At 39.9% G+C, this 22,437-nt stretch overlaps 1 protein-coding gene across 1 annotated transcript in view; it reads right to left on the reverse strand.

Moving 5' to 3' along the window:
- Positions 1-7,183: 7,183 nt before the first annotated feature.
- Positions 7,184-22,437, reverse strand: part of lig1 (ligase I, DNA, ATP-dependent) — a 61,477-nt gene continuing 46,223 nt past the window's right edge. The window contains exons 25-28 of the mRNA XM_080034278.1: positions 19,365-19,418; positions 13,441-13,584; positions 10,988-11,080; positions 7,184-7,368 (exon numbers count right to left, since the gene is read on the reverse strand). Coding sequence (XP_079890404.1) covers positions 7,294-7,368; positions 10,988-11,080; positions 13,441-13,584; positions 19,365-19,418 — 366 coding nt within the window. The 3' untranslated portion in view covers positions 7,184-7,293. The remainder of the gene's footprint in view (positions 7,369-10,987; positions 11,081-13,440; positions 13,585-19,364; positions 19,419-22,437) is intronic.

Below are 22,437 nucleotides of genomic sequence, written 5' to 3' on the forward strand. Positions count from 1 at the left end.
GGAGTCTGTTGCTGAGTGTTTACAGTGCAGACAGAGGGGTCAAGAGGGGGGGATCCTACATCAGGGTCAGTCCAGTCCTCTCTCCTCCATCCCCACCCATCATCATCCTCTCTCTGCCATTTCACCGCCGCTCCGAGGCCAACAGCCCCCAAAACAAAGCCCCGACTATTTATCTCTCCGTCCTCCCTCTCTCAGATTCCTGTCGTTTGCTGACGTCTAGCGCTCGGGAAGACAATGGAGAGAGAGGGGGACAGGGGCTGACTGCTGTTTGCCCGTCTGTCAATGGCGCTTTCTTCCCCTCCGACCTCTCCCCTTTGTCCACAAAGCTGTGTATTCAATATCCAAAGCTGCCCACTCCTCAGTAACTTTTTTCCAGTAACACAGACAGCGACAGTGTAGGGGGAAGGAGAGAGAGAGAGACCTGCTATATATAGAGATGGGTTGATACGAGGACATGGACAAGACGATACTAGACATGAGAGCGAGAGAGACAGAGGCAGCAAGTCACTCTCTCGGGAGGGAAGAAAAATATGAGCCGACAACAGTGTGAACGAGCGGACACACGCGCTAGAGAGAGAAAAATCTCCACGAAAAAGCCTCATTTTCTGAAGGCCTCAATCCATCATTTTTTGTCACATGCCATAAATATGTATTCATTTAGCCGCCGGCACTGTAACAGGGAAGGCATGCGCAAATTAATGGTCTGTGATGCTCCTCCAAGCTGGATTTCACTTATTCCCGCAAAACATGAAGTGCAAAACCACATCAGTCATGACTTGACTTCCAAATAGCCCCATTGGGAATGTATGTATGTATGTTAAGTGTGCGTGTCAGGAGAGGAGGCACATCGGCAAGGACGTCCAATTTATCCACTTCTGGTTGTAATTGCATTAAGCCTGCTGTACTCATCCAGCATTTCCTATATGTTAGGATCATGGATTTTCTGCAAAAGGATGAGGATTTTTTTTTCCTCAGACCCACTGCATACATTTCTCGCCACTTGTTGTGATACATGGCAAGCCGCTCATTCATCTTAACACCTCTCAAAATCCTGATGGATCAGCCTGAACAAAAAATAAGACCATCTGCCAGAATGTTGTTGGCACGATCGACTGGTTTTAAGCTTTTTAGGCTTTGAAACGTTTTTTTTTTTTTTTTTTTAAATCGCGACATCCTTTAAAACAATTATGGCAGACCTCGTCATCCTGCCTTCAGGCCTCCAACCAACAGAGACAGGGGGATTCTTTATGAGCCTGGCAGGTGCAGAATGTGGCAAGCGGCCAAACCTCGTCAGCATCGAGTGACTGTGGCAGAGGCAGAGGCAATGGGCTTGGGCTTAAGCTTGGCAGGCAGAAACTGTATCACATATAAAAGCGAAAGGCCCCCGTTTCTTTCTAGCTGGCAGCGGTATATGCAGCGCGCTAATGTAGCAGAGGAGAGATATCTACCAGCTAAATTATACACAGAGAGAAGAGAGGGGAGCACGGGGAAGGAGAGAGTATACCAGTGAGAAACAGACAGAGTCATTTAGAGTTAGTTGCTAAATTGCACAGACACAGTCCTCAGCTGCAATTTAGCGATACTGTCGGTGGATGAAAATGAAGGCTCTTCATTTCAATTGGTGTTATTAGAGATGAGAGAGAATATGTAAAGTACTTTGGGCTTCAGTTCGCTGTGTGTGAATGAGATCAGCTCAACTGTTTGCCGGATGCCATTCCCGTGGTTGACACAATTATGGAAAAAACATCATTAGAGCGGCCAGTTCCAAATACAAAGCCGAATATCGCAATATATCGCAATATGTACCATATCGCAATGTATCGTGATATGCCATATCATGATACCGAATAAAATCGTGAAGTCCTTCTCGATACCCATCAAGCTTGTTTTCACAGGTTGATACAGTGGCCTCAATCTCATCTGGTGAGGGCATGGCATCAGACAAATGTAAGAATGTATTTCCAATGGAATGGAGTGGGAAGGGGGAGAAGAAAAGCAACATGCCAAGCACACGTACAGAAAGCCCATGGATAATCGGTCTGGGAAAGCATCCCCCGAGCTGGAAGGATGTAAGCGGCATCTTGTCAGGCTCTTTCCATGTCAAATTTTTTTCTGCAGTTGTTGTTGAGTATGTTTGTCACAGCGCGACCGTGAACACAAGGCAGTCTGGCAGATGTGTAGAAGCGGAATGTCTTTTTTTTTTTAAATGTTGGAGGGCTTCTGTGAATGGAGAATGTCTTGGAGAAGGGACTGCCGGAGGGGGTTTCAATGCCGGTCAAGGGAGAAAAAAACAAAAAAACAAAAATGGAAGGAGACAGAAGAGATACACACCAGACAAGCTGGTTCAAACGCGGGGCATGGGACTAAATGACTGTCAACATTGAACTAATGGAGTGCACTGCGGTCGCACGCCCTTAAGCATGGAGCCTCTCAGTGTGGGCCAAAGTGAAGCACCGACAAATAGGGAACACAAACCAAAAAAAACACCACAGCCATCATAAAACAATCATAAAGGGGGATCTCGTAAACCAATAGATCGGGCTGAGTTTTTTGCTGCAGGGGTCGGATAATCAAGCGAAACATTTCCATAACCAAATAAGGGCGAATGAGCCGTGCTGAGCAATTGGGCAGAAAAAAACTGCCAAAGAGTTGAGGCCTACAGGGCAGGATTATGAATAAATATGTCCTACAACATCAAGGTTTTCCTATACAACACAGGTTAAAAAGCTTACCGGACTAAAAAAAGATCTAGAGTTGGAAACGGTTGACATTTTAAACATTACTAGAAAGCATCTGTATATATTTGTTATGTAAAGCATTTAGAGCTATTTGCAACTTGTATCTCCGGGGGGTTACCACTGCTGTAGCTTAGTGGTAGGCTATGTGGGAAAGATGAGGAGGAGATTCAATAATACTGTATCGTATCGGCCTATATCCAAAACCCAGGTATCGGAATTGAAACGTGTCTCTAATGATGGGTAGTAAATCACTTTATCAAAAAGGCACTGACAAGAGATTTCCTCCGGATAAGACGGGCGCTCTACAAGACATTCACCAAAGGGATTTTCCAAACTTGGAGGACTTGTTGGCACGGTCACACACGGTCAACTAGCGCCGGTTGAACCGAGCTGATGAAGTGCCCTGATGAGTCACACACACGCACGCACACACACACACACAATCCTGTAACTGTCTCTCTTGCTGAGGACCTCATACGCTGTTTAGAGTGGAGAAGACTGGAGGACGAAAGGAACGAAAATCATATAAAATGGCTCCCTGACATCATCAAATCCGAAAGGTTACTGGCCAACGCTCTTGCGCTCCTGCTCAAGAAAAACACTATTGATATTCTGTGGGTTTGGGCAAAGGGGACAAAGGCAGGGACTGTCCATCCCTCTCTCTCTCTCTCTCTCTCTCTCCCTCATAGCCTGGCATGGCAGAGATGTCACAAGAGAGCACCAAACAAATGGATAGAGGGATAGAAAAAAGGGATGGAGGAGGAGGAGAAGAAAGGCATTGTTCTCGGGGTGGAAGAAAGGGGTATTGTGAAGAAGACAGATAGCTTATGTGGGAGAAACGGGAGGGGAGGGGGGGAGAGGGGCACGAAAGGACAGAGAAAGGTGAAACCTGGCATTTTTTTTTAATAGATGCCCCCCACCCCTCTCTTTTTACTTTGCAGTTGGAGGTAATCCATAATCCTTTCTTTAGGGGACACTTCCTACAAAACTTTCAAAGAGGAACACACAGCGGGGACGGCCACAGAGAAGCAATCTTCAGGTTGACTTTCATCTGTCACTTTCAACACCACACATCACTTCTGGGGCATTTTATCTTCCCTTAAATTCATAGGCAAAGCAGAGCAAGGCAGGGCACTATTTGTAGAAGACATTTTGTACACAAACATAAAGTGCTTCACAAAAAAAACATCAACGAACAATGTATACAGTTGAATAAAAAAACTATTTACAAAACTATTTTTTATATTAGTTCGATTTTATTTAACATGGAAATCACAATGACATTGAAACGGATGCATTCTGAGTGATTTAGCAAACCTGCTAGTTCTCAACACCTGTCCATGGGAAGATGATCTCATAAAAAAGGAACAGTTTTTAGCTATGACTTTAAAACAGTCAACAATCTGTGCTTGTCTCATATCATCTGGAGGGCTATTCCAGGTCTGACTTTCATAACAATACTCCACACACCCCAAAGCTCCCTAGTCGCTTCTTAACCAAAGCACAGTTCAATAGAGGCAGCAAACAGGTAGGTTTTGCTACTGCATTTCCCCCTCGAGCGCCCGGTCTGAATGTGTGACTTGATGTGAACCAACAGCCCAGCTGTTTGAACAAGGGCTGGGCCCGGGTGGAGATAGAGGCCGCTGTGCTGCTATGCCCTGCAGGCGAATGAAGCGCGCCAGCTGGCCCCCTCCGTAAACATCACTCAGAGATATATACAGAGACACAAGGGGCAGTTAACCAGGCACACACACACACACACTCAGATATAACAAAAATAACCCCATTCACACATACGAGTAGACAAATACAGAATCATCATCAGCATGCAGGCACCTATACACCCAACACAAACATTCACACAAGACTTTCAAGCTATCGCAATCACAAACAAATTGGACATACATACTGCGGGCCTATGTATACAAATTAGGCAGAGACAAGCCAACCCAAGCAGTGTAATTCCCAACAAAAGCAGACATCATATTGCACACACACACTACGCAATTGACTTCATTACATATTTGCATTTTCAATATTTCATGCTCTGTTGCCTGTTTGATTTCCATTAAGGGCCTTTTTCATCCCCTCTCACATTCGCTGTTTCGAGCCAAAACTTCTTCTAACGCAACACTTCGGCTGACAACTGATATTTGCAATTCAGATTTTAGCAACACCCGCGCGAGGGAGAAATAGACCAGAGGTGATGATGATATTCAAGATGAGTGTCAGACGTATACTGTAGCTATATAGTGGTGTGTGTGTGTGTGTGTGTGTGTGTGTGTGTGTGTGCAGAAGAGAGGAGACTTATTAAAAGAGCAAGATAGGGAGGAATAAACAGGCAGGGAAATGGAAGCCAATGAAAAATGAAATATAAGAGTATGGAACAGATAAACAACAGAAGGCAGAAAGCGAAAGGGCATTTCAGGCCAATTTCCATGATTACTGGTATACACTACACAATGGTTTTCCTTTCTCAACTCCCTTGCAGCAGACACAGGACACAACCCACCCACACACGGACACACACACACACACACACACACACACACACACACACACACACACACACACACACACAGAAATAATATGCAAACCACCAGTATGCATACTTCTTGCATACCGAGACAGCATAACAAACAATGATCTCAAAGGCTCTGCAATGTATGCGAAAATACATGGAAATGGTGACAATAATATCTATGCCACACGCAGTGCGAGTCGCCCACAGAATGGGCAATATTTTACATACAAATACCCTGCAGACAAGCCAGCCCAGCGCTCTTAAAAAAAAAATTGCACACTTGATGCCTCATGCCTCTTTGCAAACCACATGCCGGCTGACCCAACGCTTGTAATTCATTTTCTGCATCTAATTGTGTTGAGCCCCAACGTCGTGCTATCTATTCCACTCAAGCACTGCAGCAATGCATTACTGATCACCTCGTTCACATCCCTAGGGGTCCAAACTAGACACAGAGTCTCCAGTCGTGTGTAAGCAGCGAACTGGATAGATAGTAGTAGAGTGGTGCTTTGAATAGAATGCTAAAGTCAGCACGCTATATGTTCATAATTACATTGCTAACATGATAATGGTTTAGCAGACTGTCCACTAGCTTGTTTAACATTAGCTAATCAGCACTTAAAGATGGAGTCAGCTATTGTTGTCAAAATCACTTTGTCAAAATCAGCGAACATCTCCTCAGGATGCGCTACTATAAGCGGAGGGTTTGCGTTGCAAAAATGCAGTGTTAATACACAGCCTAGGCTCCGTAAACTGATACCTAGACAAATGGTATGTGAACAAATGGGGGCCCACCATAGCTAGCAACATGCCCATTTACAGAGCCTAGGCTGCGTATTAACAATGGATTAACTCAGAGATGACAGTGTGGCTTAAAATCAGTAAATGCAACAGCAGTAGTTCCAGGAGTTTATTTTGCAGCAATATGAATAATAGTTTGTGAATTCAATGCAGCTCTTGTATGTAGAGTACATTATGTGCAAAGCATATAGGCTACTTCTTATTCAGTCACTGCTCTGCGTCAATGTCAACTCAATATGTCCTGCACATTCCTAAGTTGTTTACGTCTCACACAAGCAAAACACTTTCGCACACGTTAAGAGTTTCTCTACACTGCAAGTAGCCCACATACATACACACACACACACATGGCATCAACAATGCAGACACAACTCTCAGAATGCTATTTACCTATTCTCCATGTAATAAACCGTCCGTCCTTGGCCCTCAGGCATGCGCTCACACACAAACAAAGATATTCTATTTTACTTTCCTAATCATTACCACACACATACATACGCACACACACAGACAAAGACACACACATATGCACACATACAGACACAGACACACACACACACACACACACACACAGTCTCCCATTGATTCAGGCCTGGACAGTTAGTGGATTTCCATCATCTAATGCAAACTGTTGAGTGCTTTTCTTTTGTCCTGCTGCTTGAGAGAACTGTCAGCTCCCGTGTCTTTTTCTACTTCTAATAACATTTCAGGGAGACTGCAATCTCCTTTGCTTGCCCTTTTTATTTTCTATATATCTATAACACACACACACGCACACACACTCTGAATGCACTTTGCTGCTGCCTATTTAGAGTGCTGGAGTAGAAATCAGGATGGCTCAAAGTATTGGTATGCAGCCCATACATACATGTCATGTTTTTTTTGCCGGGTGAATTTGCGCAGTGATTTTTTTAAACTAGAATTATTACTAGCAGGTAACGCTCCGAATATCGAGTCGACTTCGTGAGTTTTTTTGAGAGGGAATATACATGCAACGTATGCTGGAAGATGTTTTTGCCATTTTAGCCCTGCAAAAAGAAATAGGAGTCAGTTTTAAAAGAGAGCAACTTCAATAAATCAATAACAACAACTTTACGGTCTGGATGCTTAATACTGGCCAGAGCCTTTATTTTCATTCAACATTACAAAAAAAAAAGAGAAAAATAAGCTATTTACAATTTTTTTATTGGCATTATTTATTATTATTCTGTGATGCACCACTACATGTGATTAGTAGTAGTCCTCTGGGTCGGCTTTATCCCCTTGATTCTGGATCTGCTGTTGCTTGTTGTACAAATCAGCAATCTACAGAGATGGAGGGAGGGAGGGAGGGAGAGAGGGGGAAGAGAAAGAGGGGGGAAGAGAGAGAGAGAGAGAGAGAGGGAGGGGGAGAGAGAGAGAGACAGAGAAAGAAAGAGCGAGAGAGAGAGAACATGTATGAGGGAGGGAGGGAGGGATGGAGAAGATCATAGAGTCAGGTCAGTTACATGCAGAGGAAAAAAAGCTAAAAATATCAGTTTTGATTATTCATATCCTCGGCTTTGAAGTGGGTGACTGCCAGCTACAGGCTGGGAGAGTTGGAGGTTGTGTTCGCTTGAGCTCCTAATGAATAGTATGTGAACAGCAAAGCCCACCCACTAAACAGCAGCAGTAGAACTACAGCAGGGTGTGTGTGTGTGTGTGTGTGTGTGTGTGTGTGTGTGTGTGTGTGTGTGTGTATGTGTGTGTGTGTGTGTGTGTGTGTGCACAGTGTGGAGGTAAACAATGAAACCTCATGTTGTTTCTCCTAACACAGGATCAAGGGTCAGTTGAATTTTCAATTCGCAAAAGGATATTAAAAAACAAAAAATAAGTGGGTATTTGACTTTCGTTTTATTTAAATAGTATTTTCTTTTCTTTATTAGCGTCAAAAATGGATGGACAATTTTTAATTTCTTTTTTGGTTGATTTTCACTTTTTATTTCCTAAACTAAAAGATAAAATTACCAGAAAACTAACGGGAAAAAAAACACCCATTAAAAAAAAATCAACTGTCCAAAATCTAAACTAATTCGAAGCCTCAAACATACCGGGTTAATAAACCTGTTCAGGCTCCACACATTTCTTCAATTCCCTCTGACTTGATTGGTGTCAGTTTCCATTAAAATCTTCTGCCCAAATGTTCAGACTGTGTTGTAATAATAAGCGGTTGGGCATCCTCACCGATCCTAACTGACAGAAGCATCATTTAAAATGCAGCCGACGTTTTTTCAACCTCCCAACCGAGCACAAAAACCAGATGGCTGTTAATTCAAGTCGGGGGGGAATTTCTCATTATATAAACTACCATTCAGACCTTATAAAAGTGACACTGGTTAAGGCTCTAGTGGGTGTTTTAACCCATCCGAAATGTGGCCCATGTGAGAATGTCTTGTGTGCTGTCTTCACAATGCTTTTGTGAAACATGGCTTGGGGTTCAGTTGTTTGTCAAAACTCAGAACATCCCCGAATAACAAGGTATTCTGCACAGCGGGTCTTCAAATATTTAGTTTGAGTGTTATACTAGAAAATGGCAGCATGTTCTCTTGACTACAGTGTTAGGGAGTGAGTTTATGTTAACAAAGCAAAGCTAAACGTTAGCTATTATGTTCAGCTTGTGTCATTGTTGGGCCTATTTTCATTCTGGCTCACAATCAGAAGTAAAAAAAAAAAAGCTTGCTTAGATATTTAGTCAGCACAGAAAAGCATCATACATTACTGCCAAAACAGACTTGGATTTTGGACACTTTGGCATACTTAATCGTACATACTAAAACTATCATTAGCTGCCAAACAATACACAAAGGAGCCACTTATTTTCCATATTTTTTGAAATATTGGTGAGAGAGAACACTCAGATTCAAGTTGATTCTTGTTATTCAAGCAAAATGCCATTGTGAGAAAGTGGTGCTTTATCATTACATGTGATTGTTATTTTTTTTTTCAAGACATTTTAAAAATCAGCCGTGGTTACAGTCTTGTCTTGGCCTGCTGCCACAGTTAGTGTAGATTAGGGAGTAGGGTTCCTGACGGCTGTGCTCTTTACGGTTGCTATGGTTACATGGTTACTTTGTGTTGAGTGGTTCTAGTCGCCTTAAAAAGGTTCATGGAGCAATTTTGAAGTGATTACAGTTGAGCCGAACTACATGTGCATTATAGGTTTCTAACGCACACCTGTCAGCTAGTCAAACAGGAACATTCAGTCGGGTAATGGTATATAATTTAGTATGGTATAATATAGATACGAAAGCATAGGACAATATTATAAAATTAACATGGATAGCGGAGCTGGAGCCAGCAGATGTTTGGTCATTAACGTTAATTTCCCCTTAATGAATCAAACAGGAATCAATTATTTGAAAATTAATAAAAAATGTATATCATCTTTTTTCAGTAAAGTCATTGATTTCCATAAAAAAAATTAAAAAAAATTGTTGGTTTCAGCCCCTTTAATGTGACATATATTGCGTTTCTTCTCGTACATGATAGAAAATCACACGTGTTTTTTTATTTACCCACTGGCTTTTGAAAATGTTACCTTGGGCTTAAGAAAAATGTTATTCATTTATTTGTCCTTTAAAAAAAAAAATTAAATAAAATGATTTATTTTTCAAGCATGAAAATAATTTGCATGAAAATAATTTGCAGACCAGTGGGTAAAGAGAAAAATAGTTATATCACTTTGTGTTGTTTGACTAAATGGTTTTTTATCAATTTGTGAAAAGACTTTATACTAGAGTTGCTTCTGTCTTTGTATTACCAAATATCAATGTCTCTACAAAGAATGTGTATAAAAGTAATTCATATCAAATACAATTACATAGCAAAAAAACATTTTAGAAGAAATAAGACATTGTAAATCTTTCACTTATGATGTCCACTAATATAAGACAAAAAAACAATAAATATAATGTTTAAAAAAATATATGACAGCCATTTAAGAAATAATCGTTATGTGTTGGTAAGATAACTTGGTTATGTGCGTATTTAGACATAGGCACAGCTGCCCTGTCTGTCTCTACAATACAATATAATTCACTATTTGCCGCCTCACAATATATTACCTAGACTCCCTAACAGTGCACTACTCCATAGCTGCTTGACCTGGCTGTTATATGGCCGTCTTCATGGTGCAGTGGTAGAAAAACTCCATAAAGCCGTGCCAGTATAAAATAATATTGTCCCTGCAGAGCTGTTCACCCTTGACATTTTACAGGACAGCTCTTGTGTGAGATGATGTTGTAGATGATGATGCATCGTCTCTATGTCACATCAAGTTACCTCGCCAAAAAATAAAATGTTGGTCTTATTTTTTTTACTGGTCGTTATTCTTATGCTCACGGGCGAACTGTTTTGACCTTAGAGGGCCTCTGTAGACAGAGTATGATGCTTAAAGGTGGAGTCAGCCATTCTGGAGAATGCTTCTTGTCAAAACCACTTTGTCAAAATCAGTGAATATTTTCTCACGATCCACTATCTGTACGTACTGTGTATGCGCTGGGAAATAAATCCAGTGAAAATACACAACCAAGGTTCTGTAAATTGGCATGTTGCTGGCAACGGTGGGCCCCCTTGTTTACATACCAGTTTACAAAGCCTAGGCTATGTATTAACACCAGATTTCTTTTCCAGTGCACATACACTACGGTCAAGTAGCGGATCTTAACCGAGATATTAATTATTTTGACAACAAGCATCCTCCAGAATCACTGACTCCACCTTTAAAGTGTGTATACAACATAATTCAGTGGCTTATTGCACTGCTGGCTGATCCCAGTGCAGCTGAACTGATGTACCTTTCATTTCATTTTTATTATTATAATTTTTTGTTAATGATTGGTCCATTTTAACGCTGCTCAATTTGTTTGAGTCGTTTATGATTTATGATGATCGGCACAATGCTCACCTGAGATCCGGTGGTGGCGTCTTCAGGCTTTTTGTCGTCTCTGATGTGGAGGAAGCGTGGGAACCTCAAAGAAATGCCCTTAACTGGGTCCACCTGGCAGACACACACACACACACAGTTAGTTTATCGTATACAGCTCATGTGCATGTTTGTATTTGTCCCTACAAAAGGTTTTTAACACATCAAAGACTGATACATAAAAAAAAAAATTTAACGATTTGTAAACAATTTTGAAATCCAGGACATAAACTGAGCCTTTTGTCCTACTTCCATTTATCTGCCTATCAAAGTCTGTTATCTTCCCTCTAATGTGCAGCGTGTTGGGGGCATTTTTCCTTTAATAAACAAAAGCTGAGAATGGAAAAATGTGGGCCGTGAATAATTGCGTTCCAAGATTTTTGATGGATTATATGCATGTCGACATTATGTTCCCCTAGAAAACGCTCTCACACAAATGCCTTTCAGTCAAATTCAGAGTATAATCACTCACTGATGAACAATAATCAAACCCATCAGAGACAATGATGAGCTTTCAGCTGAAACTGGCAGCAATTGTGGACACAGAACATCAAAACCAAAAAAATGCAGCTTCAAACATTCACAAGTAACTTTTTACTTGAGTCAAACCATGACACTAACTTCACTGACTCAATGATAGTTAGAAGGTGCAGTGTGTAATATCAGAGTATTTAGTGCTATATAGAGGGGGAGATTCTAAATTGCAACGCTCCCTTGCTTACCCCTACCTTCTGAGAATTTACAGAAGCTATGGTGGCCTTCAAGGACAAGAAGCTAGTTACTAAAGATGGTATCATCCACCACTGCCTCGAGTCTGTTCCGAAAATGCCAATTAATTCTACATTTAAGGGTAAAAACACAAAATGTATGCGTATATGAAATAGTTTAAGTCTGAATTCAGTGGGGCGCCCTTAGCTCAGTTGGTAGGGCGTCCCCCCCATGGGCCTCGGCCAGCAGCGGACCCGGGTTCGATTCCAGCCCGCGGTCGTTCTCTGCATGTCACTCCCCTCTCTGCCCCATTTCAACTCTGTCTCTACACTATCAATAAAGAATAAAAATGCCCATAAAATATCTTAAAAAAATAAAAAAGTCTGAATTCATCAATGACAAATTGTAATTAATTGTGAATATTCTTGGTAAAGTTATGTTAATGACCTACTTCACCAGTGGGAATATGAAGGTGTATTGAACTCTGAGATCCTATGTAGAATAGATGTGCACACATTTTAGAAATCGGTTCATCTTAGCCTGAGAAAAAGGCAGAAAGAGTGTTTTATGGTCTCACTGTCTAACCCTACATTTTACTAGTGTGACTTCACAGTAGTAAAAATGTAGGGTTAGGATTTACAGGACAGCTTGGCCAAGGGAAGACTGAGGGAAGACTGAGGGAAGAAAAACCTCATTCATTATATTATAATAGCGCTTTTATAATGATAGAACACCGGTTCCGTATTGGTGAAGCATACCTTGAACACCCTGAGAAAATGGTGTAGACGACTGGCAGCCACACAAGCTGTACAGTAAGCGCTGACATTTCCCATGCCCTGTGAAGTAGTTTTTTTCTGACCCTATTCCTCTGTTTTGCACTAATTGAAGGAAAAGGCCACATAGTGTTTAAAGGCATAAGGTAATCTGACAAATTAGCCGTCAGCGCTAACCTGGTGGTCGGCCATATGTAAAGTGTAGATACTGCTAATCCTCTTAGCAAAAGGATTTCATTTGTTTACTGCAACTCATGAAGCTATCTCAAATTCAAGTGTTTCAGAATACGGTTGTAAAATGTGAGATTTGTTGACAATGTAATTCAAAAACCACATACTGTACATTTGTTATACATACAGCTCTGGAAAAAATTAAGAGACCAGTCTGGATTTTTCTCAAATCTTCATCTCTACATAACTTAATGGAAATGCTCTCATGACAATATTTTTGGGGTGAATTTGGTAGAAATGTTGTCAGTAATTTATATTATAAAACTACAACAAAATGTTCATTCTACTCAAACATATGCCTATAAATATCAAAACGAGAGACACTGAACATTTGGAGTGGTCTCTTAATTTTTTTCCAGAGCTGTATTTCCACGACTAAATAGGCAAAAAATTTAAATTTAAATTTGTTTTTCATTCTAGAATTGTCTATGTAAGTGCCATTTTACTTCAACTACAGTTAAAGTGCGATATTTACACTGTTATTGTAATGACAAACATTTTATGTGCACTGTGGGACTGAGTCCAGCCAAAACACTGGGCAATAAACAAGTGTCTGTTCCATTAAATCCAAGCATCTTTTTTACAACATTTTTTAATTACTCAATCAAGACATACTAATTATGACTTTTCATTGCAGGGACACCACAGACCAAAAAACATGTGAAAGTTATCAGTGGTAAAACACATGGGCGGGTGGGATTAACAGTAGGACCCTGAACTCACCATTCCCATAGCAGCCTTGTATACGGGCGACAGAGAAAGGTCGGCACACTTCACCTCCCAAACCTGCATGGCATCCAGCCACACGTCGGGCTCTGCTGATTGGTCAAAGCGGTAGTAGGCACGGGGCTTCTCCAGAGTGTGTTCCTGGAGAATGGAGAACATAATAATGACCGTTTAAAATTGATTGTCAAGTGTTTATTTGTAAGGTAAGGTAGCCCAGGGTATTTTAAAAATAGCAAAAGTCTTATTCCTTTTATTTCAGTTGTGTAAAAGTGTGCTGTGTAATGTGTGGTGCATTTTTAGGATAAATGCCTTGAAAAAGCTATAAAAGGGATGACAGATCTACTGTAGGTCAAAAAAAGGGACACATTTTTTTTTAATAGATGTGACAGCCTCTTCTCAGAAGGGATAATTAGACAGAAAAGATAGCCAATGCAAATAGGTAGGTCTCCAAAAAAAATTAAATGCTGCTTCATTGTAAATAGTATCTTAAATATAAGGATCGAGAAACACTATACAAGTAAATGACATGCAGTGATTTCGTTTGTTTCCTTTGATTGGGCCATAGCTTGTATTGAGTTACATTGTGATGTGTTCAAAAGCTGTTCAGTAAAAAAATGTGTATTTGGCGAAGGCAACTGAATCATGGTTAGTTCAATGTAATCTTGTAAAATGTAGTGTGAGGCCAGAAACTAAAAAAAAATAGGCTACAGGTGACAAAGGAATAGGTCTTACCCTACGGTAATACCGTGTAACAGGATAGAATTTGGGGAAAGTTTAAAAGGTATCAACAATTGGATACCACCCAGACCTAGGATAAGTATATTGTATAACATTCAAGAGTTTCTCAGAGCCTGAAGTGTCCTGAATAATCCTAGATAATTCATTTAAGATATGAAGCCAAGAAACACAGAGAATCCTCACATTTTAAAATATAAAAACACTACGGTATAAACTGTAGAGAGCGACAAGCAGAATGTTAGAAATAGGTCAGTGCTTTCACACACAGAGCGCCTGATAAAGAGACAGTGACAGAGTGGCTCTAGTTGCCCTGCTGTAGTCTGCTGCTGCCTCACAATCACCTCCCAAGAGACGGCAGAGAGAGTGTGTGTGTGTGTGTGTGTGTGTGTGTGTGTGTGTGTGTGTGTACTCTCTCACATTCAAACACTACCAACTCGCCTTAGGGGCAACATGAGAGGGTGACTTATAAACTACGTTATCATACACTCTGATGCAATATTTCAAAATCAGACATATCTTGATATACACCTTTTCTTAGCTACGAGTCACCTCAAGATTAAAATGGTCAGCGATTCTGGACCCTTATGCTTGTTGGCAAATTAATTTGTCAAAATCAACTAAAATGTCTTCATGATTCGCTACCTGTCTTTACTTTGTGTGCGCTGAAAAAAAAAAAAATTAATGCTAATACACAGCCTAGGCTCTGTAAACTGGTACAGAAACAAAGGATATGTAAACATAGTAACATGCCAATTTACAGAGCCTAAGCTGTGGTTTAACACTCATTTTATTTCAAGCACACACACACACACACACACACACACACACAAATGACCCTGTTCTGTAACTTATTTAAACTTTTAAAATATTCAATGGTTCCTTTTAAACTTTGACAGAAACAATCTCGCTGTCTTGTCACGCTTTCTTCAAAATGACAACCATCTTGTGTTGGCATATAAAGTGCCTTCCAGTAAAAATGTGTGTGTCTGAAAACAGTGTATGTAATGTAAACTGGAGAGCTGCCGCAGTGTCCACAGAAGTGGGTCAGAGTTAAGTTATTCTGGGGGAAAAAGAGAAAAGGCTCCAGTGGTAGTGGTGGTTGGTTGGTTGGTGCTAGTTTTTTTTTCTGGCTCATATTATTTATACTGTAGGCATTCGAGTGACACTCTTTTCTACAGAGAGAATTACAATGAGTGAGCTGGTAGGCGTGTGTGGAGATTTATAAAACACTGCTGGCAATAGACACCAGTTAGCGTTAAACCTCAATACTCCATTCTGACAGGTCAGGCATCAGCTAGACGAGGCTGATCCACATCAAATATACACTCCTAGTTTTGATGGTGATAGCTTCTGGAACATTATAATGTGTTGGAGGAACTGATTCCTGATTAAAGCATCTATAAGAGACTTATTTAAGGAGAATACTTTTCACTGATTACAGGTGTTGATGCCAAGGGAAGCACAGTTTACTACCTGTCTGTCCTGTTTGTGCACTGAATAGAAAGTTCATTGTTAATACACAGCTTAGGCTCTGTAAACGGGCATGTTGCCAGCTACAATAGGGCCACTTTGTTTACGTCCCTGTTTACAGAGCATAGACTGTGTATTAAAACCTGATTTTGTTTTAAGTGCACACAGATTAAAGACAGGTAGCGGATCGTGAGGAGCTTTACACTGATTTTGACAAAAAGTGGTTTTGACAAGCACTGACTCCAACTTTAAAGCTAGGGTATATGATTTGGGGAAAAAATAGCAGTTGGGATAGAGATTCGAATCCAAATACCTCAACCGCTCCACTTGTTCACTTTGGTCCCTCCCCTATGGTCCCTCCCTTACACGCTTTACACCAACAACATCGGTGCCAAAGTGAATGGACAATTTTTTATTTTATTTATTTATTTATTTATTTATTTTTTTTAAGTTAAGTTTTGCCCATTCTTTCTATCGGCTATAACATTGTACTCATTAAAGGTTAATATGTGGGTTATGTGTAAACAGACACAGCACAAAAGGGCAAAAAATGAAAGCAGAAAGGCTTCTAAACAAAACCCCAAAGGTTACAATGTCTCTGGAAAGCTGTTGTTGTGAACACTTGTCACAGATAATAAGACTGGACTCCTGGTTTAACTTTGATCAATTGAACTTGTGGTTCTGTAGTTCTAATTGCAGACATTTTTTCTGTGCCATTATGGATCATTGTCAACATTTTGGGCAATTTCTCTCCAAGTTTTACCCCAAATAAGAGTGATTGTGATTCTTGCAGCAAAGCTGCCACATCCCCAGATGGCAGCTATTGCAACTTAATCAATTAAACTTCATCATAGCCAATCGAAATGAATGGGTGGGGATTGTAGACACAGGACCTGAGATCTTATATTCCGAAATGATGATTCACTTGGTCAATAAAATGTCAGAAAAATATATAAATGTTATGTTAAAGTTTGGGTTAATGTCTTATGTGTGTGAATGTCGATAGATAGCCTGCTATCGGTGTATGAATGTGTGTGTGAATGGTAACGTGTAAATGGGAACAGGTCTCCCTTGTAAAAGAGGTCTCAATGGGATTTAATTGTCTAAATAAAGGTAAAAAAAAAAATTTGCTCATCAGATCAAGTCTTTAAAATTACCCTTATATATTAAAAATATAATATAAATATTAAAAATAGATTATAAATACATGTTGATGTTTTTAGCACAGATTCTCGTCAGTCGCCACCCAAGAATAAGTGTGAAGAGAGCCAATGGTCTACGTGTGTGGAATCCCAGCGGGTTGCAGTTTGCAGCGCTGCAAAACCCAAAGCTACACGACCACACTAGCACTCGCCTTAATCCACCATCCATCACTGTGAGATGGAAGGCTTCATTACAGACCACTACAGTACAAACTGCATTGGTCTGGGAGGAGGGAGGGAAAAACCAGCTTCTCAATCACTGTGATTCTGCACTGGCCAGCACTTTGTACAACGTCCAAGTCCTTAAAAGGTGCAGTGTGTAACTTTTGGGTGGGTCAGAGAATTTATGATTTTTCGAAGGTTTTTTTCTCATAACCAGGCAGCAGTTTGTACAACGTCTAAGTCCTTAAACCTGCAGTGTGTAGAATTTTGGGTTTTATTTCCTAGCAGATTTTGTAGAAAATAATTATAATATCCATAGTACGTTTAATTTAGTGCATAATAGCTGCATTTTTTTGTTTATAATTATTATTTTTTTCCTTAGAAAGGGTCTCATATATGTCCATATTTTTCCATACTTTGGACCAAGGCCTTGTCACCGCCATTTTGGAAGTGTCATAGTTGGAATGTCATCAGGTGCATTGTTTAAAATTTAGAATTGTTCTTGTCCTTGAAGGCCACTGTAGCTTCTGTTATTATTCGAAAGGGGTGGGGTTACCCAGGAAGCGTTGCATTCTAGAACTTTCTAGAACTTACTTGATGATGTCATATTACACACTGCACCTTTAAACTGTATACTATTACTTTTAAAAGGTGCAGTGTGTAACTTTGGGTGGGTCAGAGAATTGAACATTTTGCGAAGGTATTTTCTCATAACCTGTATAACTCTGGAACACTGTTAGAAGTCATAAGTGACTTGTCGTTTCACCGTTTCCAGCAGCAGGGCCCACAGTTTGGTTTATGAACATATTTAAGTCTTACATTTGGTTCCAAGTTCCTCAAAATAATTTTGTTTTGATTAATGTTAGAATTATTTCAAGACTAAGAATTACATGTAGAGAAAATATATTTTCCTAAACCAACTGCAAGCTCTGAAAAGGTAAACAAATCCCTTCTCCCATAAAACTACACACTGCAACTTTACGCTTCAATGACTCCCAATACAGCACAGTGTGTTTACCGGGTTTCTGTGCAGTAAATAAGAGCTCACAATTAGTCACTTTCATAAACAGATGAGAGCATTTCTATAAAAAAAGCCTTTCAGCTCGTTTGCTGGGAAAGCGGGGCTTCATTTAGCTGATAAAAAGTCGACAGCGGACTAAATTGAATTGTAACTCTCACACACAACTATCATTTTCAGACAGCGCTCGTCAATTTCCTTCCAAAAAGCTGCTGCTCTGGAACGAAACAAACCTCTTCACACACACACACACTAAATTGAAAAAGCAATTCATTACCCAGCACGCCTACACAGTTACTCCAAATGCATCCTTTGTATTGGTGAAACAGAACTAGACGGCTTCTGCCCAATATTGTAGAGAAATAGACAAAATTCCTACATTTAAAAAAGCATATACACGTGTTCTAAAGCCAAATTGGTATATTTCTGTAATTTATTTTCGGTGATATACGGCATGTTCATAATAGTAAACACTTTGTAGACGAGATTGGTTGAGGAAAAAAAAAAATATATATATATATTTCAGAGAGCACTTATTTTTATGACTCATTTCTTGGCCACATCAAAACATACCTGGAGGCCTCGCTTACAACATGATTGCAGTATTTGAGTGTCAATTTAGGGGGATATACAGTATATTCGCACACACATTTGGGTTTGAGTATGCCAATTTATATTAGAAAAAGATGGAATGAATATAGAATTTAATGGAGGAAAATTTTTTTTTTTTGTGGAATGAAAAGGGCCCTGAAGACCTCAGACTCACTTATTAAGGCTCTTTTGAAAAAAACTAAAATGGCTGATTCGGTAAAAAAAAAAAAAAAAAAAGTACGGTACGGTAAGTAACTGTAGGTGCTAGATTTCGAAAGTCCAAATGATGAGAGGTAAAATGGAAGGCCAGCATAGTGAGTGTGTGGAACAGGCTGCTAGGTTTACCAGCTAATAGGGTGGCACTGGCTGGTGCAATATTTTTTGGGAGGAATTGTCTGTCGGTGGTGTATGGTGAATTCTTAAATATTTGATTTACTGGTAGAATGTGGACTTTTCGAAATACAAATATGAAGGTGGAAGAATGAAGAGACCACGTTGGAAAAAAAATACAGTGGTAATACACAGCCTAGGTTCTGTAAACGGGCATGTTGCTAACTCCTTCTTAACATTTACAGAGCATCCAAGCTGTGTATTAACACTTGATTTTTTTATTCCAGCGCGCACACACACAGTACGGACAGGTAGCGGATAGTGTGGAGATATTCACTTTAACATGGTAAAACATTATGTGGTGTTATTACTATGCTAGTGAGAGCCCCAGTCACGCTGTGTCACTTTACCTTTAAGAACTTGTAATGCTGCTCCAGATCCTCATCCTTGAAGCCTGTCCCAATCTGAAAGAGATGAAAGCAGATGAGAAAGATGCACACTAACACACACACAAGTACATAGACATATTCCCTAGTGGCAAGACAGCAGCCATTTGGCACTGAGTGGCAAAACACACACACACACACACACACACACACACACACACACACACACACACACACACACACACACACACACACACACACACACACACACACACACACACACACACACACACACACACACACACACACACACACACGTCTGCATGCTTCCTTCGCCTGTAGCGTCATGTAAACTCTCAACAGACCTGAACCTGCTCTGAGACACAGAAATCAACTAACAGCTTGACATGCACAGAAAAGGGGAACACAGAAGGGCTGGTATTTCATCAAAATAAAGCATGTTCCAGTTTTCTAGATACATCATTCTGAATGTGTCCACTAGAAGCTCTATGTTTCAAAGGCTGCAGGTGTTATCAAAAGGTTTAGGGGTGTTTCATTCAGACGGTGGCTCCTTTATGAAACCAGTGTTATCCATCTGGTGAGGCCAAGTGCTCTGCCAAAGACAACTGTGGTGCATTGTTTGTGTGGGAGAATGAACCCAATATGAAACACCTACGTCACATTGAATACAGCTGAGCCTTTTCTATGTGTTTTTGTTGGATGACATAATGCAGGTGCAGGTGTTTAGCTCAGTTGGTAGGGCGTCCCCCCCATGGGCCTCGGCCAGCAGCGGACCCGGGTTCGATTCCAGCCCACTGTCGTTCTCTGCATGTCACTCCCCTCTCTGCCCCATTTCAAATCTGTCTCTACACTATCAATAAAGCATAACAAATGCCAAAAAAATATCTTAAAAAAAAAAAAAAAAAAAAAAATAACATGTTAAGTGTTTTTAGATATGGGGTAAATGTGAGAAAAATGAAAACACATTTTAATTAAATTTAATATAAAAAAAATTATTCTACATTACATCTGTGGTGAAAGTTAAGTCCATCACAATTAAAAACATCACACACCACTGCTTTGAATTGAATTTTCCAAGATTAATAAAAATATATATTATAGCATTGTAAAGAGTACAAATACATTTATTACGTTTTAGTAACTGGGATTTACTCCAATGTTTCAGCTTCAATATAACAGTACGTTATTAACAATAATGTCCACATTTTTCAATGAAAGCACCATTTGTGAGTCCCTGCAATTCTTAAGACTCCTGGTTTCTCATTGACTTTGGGAAACCTAAACCAACTGAACAAGCACGTTTTAAGATGTTGAGTAATGCTGATAGTCCAAATAACAAGCTGTGACTGTTCGCTAATAGTCTGTTCTCTGTTTCATTAGTGTTTGTCTCATGTCAACTGTGTGTGAGTGGACTTCACAGCAGCAGATAGGCTGCCTGGTCTCTCTCAAGGACATTTCAGAAGGACATACATTTAAGTTTACATTTGGGGAATAGGAAATGTGGGTTAAAAAAAACTGCTTTCAGTCACAGTGGGAGCTGGAAATTAAGTTTACCGTGTCAAGGACAAAAAAGGTTTCTAGGGGATTTTTTTTGACTTAGGACTGATATTGGAGAGTGAAAGAGAGAAAGAAAGAAAGTGATGCTGTAGTCACATAATACACCCAAACAGTTTGAATAAAGTATTATAAAGTAAGTATAAAAATATTTAAGTTAAGTAATATTGTATAATTTAAACAATACGTGTGCAATCTTGTTAGTTATATTCCACCAACAATGTAATCAAATCATAATGGCTGCAATAACCATATCGGAGTTGGTTTCATGTTTCGGCAATATGAGAAAATACAATGAGGCTAACCCACCAAAACATATACTCCCACTACCACTTTATTACATAATAAAATGATATTGGCTTGTTTTAAATAATGCAGGTGTCTGTGTGTTACTTCTTCAATATTACTGAAGGTGCTGTGCATGGGGGAGGGAACACAACTTTAGGAAAGCAAAAAAGTTGAACTTCTGAAGCATGTTACATACTCCACGAGAACAAACAACAAACTTCTCGCTGACAAGAGCTGCGAGAGGTACTTTCTGGTCTGGACATTTCATACTTCATGAGAACTCAAGTGCCGAACTCCTCACGGCGGCACATGTCACGCGCTATTACCATTTTCCTCATTGACTTCAGATTGACCAATCACACAATAGTTCTGGGACAAGCTGCGAGAAGAAAGTTCGGCCCGGACGATGTGTCGAGATCAAGCTGCGAGAAGAAAATTACGTAATTTTCTTCTCGCAGATCTGTCACCGAGAACTTTGTTCTTTCTTCTCGCGGAGTATGTAACAGCCTTAAGTTATCGACAGATAAGCTAATATCAGTCAGAGGTGTGAGCCAGGAAATCATAAAAAAGTTAAATTTGGAACTTATATCTTAATGTGTTGAAGATCTTAGGTGAAGGTGCAAATAACAGAATTAATAAAACCTGGTGTGAAACAATAATAAAAAAATACTTTTAGACTGAGTTAAACTTTAAAAACTTGCAATATCTGAGAGCCTGAAGCTAGCAGCTATCCAAGCGAAGGTTGATTAATATACAAATCAATAAATAGTCAAAAAGCTGCCCCACTTTATCTGACATTACTGGTAACTTTTTAACACAGCAAGTGGTGTCTTCTGCTGTGTCAACCATCCTTTCCTCACCAATAGACTCTAGTGTTCTCAAGTGTGAAAACATTATCCAATGACTTTCAATGTATAGAAAAAATTGTGAAAAAAATAAAAAACTGCTAGAACTGTCTGAAACAAGTTGAAGTGATAAACGGGTGTTTTAACTTCCAAGTATGTGAGATTGAAGCAAGTGTTGCAGTGAATAGTGTGTGTGTGTGTGTGTGTGTGTGTGTGTGTGTGTGTGTGTGCTCAACTAAATCCTATTTCCATGGATAAAGACATAAAAGTTACAGGAACAATTTTTTTTTTAGATTTTTGAAGGACAGAATTTAAGCTCTGTGTTGAAGCCCATACATTATCTAGCCCGTTCAAACATTTCAAACACAGTCACACACACATGGTCACGC

This window comes from Ammodytes marinus (genome assembly GCF_949987685.1).
Source record: "Ammodytes marinus genome assembly, chromosome: 9".
Taxonomy (NCBI): Eukaryota; Metazoa; Chordata; class Actinopteri; order Uranoscopiformes; family Ammodytidae; genus Ammodytes; species Ammodytes marinus.